The 1,566-nt window shown below is 49.7% G+C and overlaps 1 protein-coding gene across 1 annotated transcript in view; it reads left to right on the plus strand.

Annotated features, from left to right (window-relative positions):
- The window catches only part of LOC104857865 (insulin receptor), a 69,853-nt gene extending 68,287 nt beyond the window's left edge, over window positions 1-1,566 (plus strand). The window contains exon 4 of the mRNA XM_033763538.1: window positions 1,514-1,566. Within this exon, the coding sequence (XP_033619429.1) occupies window positions 1,514-1,521 (8 nt within the window). The 3' untranslated portion in view covers window positions 1,522-1,566. The remainder of the gene's footprint in view (window positions 1-1,513) is intronic.

Raw genomic sequence — 1,566 nt, forward strand, 5'->3', positions numbered from 1 at the left:
TCCCCAAAACATTCAGAAGTGGAGTTGCTGCTTCAGGGGGACGACACCCTAGGCCCAGCTTCTCCATGGCTTCCGTTCCCGCTGTCCGATTGAGCAGGGGATCCGCGTCCCCGTGCAAGTTTCCTTTCCTGTCATTTTCCGTTAAAATCGGTTTGGGGATCTGGGGATCATGGTGAGGTGACGTTGCTGTCCCGCTCCCCGCTCCCCACGCTTTTCTCCCCAACATTCAGAAGTGGAGTTGCTGCTTCAGGGGGACGACACCCTAGGCCCAGCTTCTCCATGGCTTCCGTTCCCGCTGTCCGATTGAGCAGGGGATCCGCGTCCCCGTGCAAGTTTCCTTTCCTGTCATTTCTTCCGTTAAAACATAAAACAGAGCCCAAGGCCCCAGCAGCTTTTTTTTCCCCCCCTCCAGGGAACAGCTCCTCTCCACAGCCTGATAGCCTGGCAGGTTATCTGCTCTCTGCTCGCCATTTGTTTTTTCCCCTCCTTATCAACTTGAAAACACCCCTTCTGAAGCACAGATCTTTTTATGTCGAGCTTGCTGAATGTGTCTTCCTGCTGCGTTGCTGCTGTTGCTGCTGTGCTGGTTGCTTTCTGGTTACCTCAGCATTTCCCTCTTCCGAGGGTGAAATCTTCACGTTGTTTTCATTTCTATGGTGACCAGACCCCTGGGGGGGGGTCGCTTTCCTTGGGTGACCGAAACCTACTGCCTTCTCGGGTATTCTAGTGGGTGCCCTGCTTTAAGTTTCATGCTAGCAAATGCGATGAACTTTTAGGTTTAGTTTTTGAAATCCACTCATGAAACACTTAGGAGATTCTCCTTTCAAGTTGCCAATTATCTTTCCTCCTCCTTCTCCTCCTCCTCCCCCCTCCCCTCCCCCTCCTCCTCCTACCTTCTCCGTGCTGAGGATGGAACCCAGGGCCTTCACACTGAGCTATACCCCCAATCCTTTACATTTTTTGATGTTTTTTGTTTTTTTTTTAAGATTTCAAAACAGAATCTCACTAGACTGTTCAAACTTTTGATCCTCCTGCCTCAGCCTCCTGAGTGCTGGGATTACAGGTGTGAACCATCGCACCCGGCTTTTTTTTTTTAATAATGGAGTTGGGAGAATTTTTTTTTTCCTTTCCAATGACCCTGAGAGACATCTTTAAAAGAAGAGGCATCTCTTCCGTTCCAGGAACAGAACTGGTGTTGCTCACGTGAAGCAAGTCCTCTGATACCCAGCCAGCGGCACACCAGCCCTTCCTTCCTCACGCTGATTAAATTATTTCTGAGAGCAAAGCTCCTTAGCAGAGGGTGATTACGCCCTCCCCAGGTGATGCCAAGCTTCTGGCTTCTGAGGAGACCAGAGGGGCTGCTAACGCTTCCTCAACAGGATCGCTACTCAAGGCAACCCAGGAATTATGGGCCTTTAATTCTCCTGTCGGGATGAGGGAGATGGAGGGTGGGGAGGAGAAAGCAAGGCAAAAATGATTAAGACGCAGTGTTTGTATCTGCTTCTCTCCCCAGGGTTATAACTGTTGTGTATCTCAAACACATACTGAAAAAGAAAGAAAAAAAAA

Source organism: Fukomys damarensis, unplaced genomic scaffold, assembly GCF_012274545.1.
Source record: "Fukomys damarensis isolate Sample0158 unplaced genomic scaffold, DMR_v1.0_HiC HiC_scaffold_15, whole genome shotgun sequence".
NCBI classification, from domain to species: domain Eukaryota; kingdom Metazoa; phylum Chordata; class Mammalia; order Rodentia; family Bathyergidae; genus Fukomys; species Fukomys damarensis.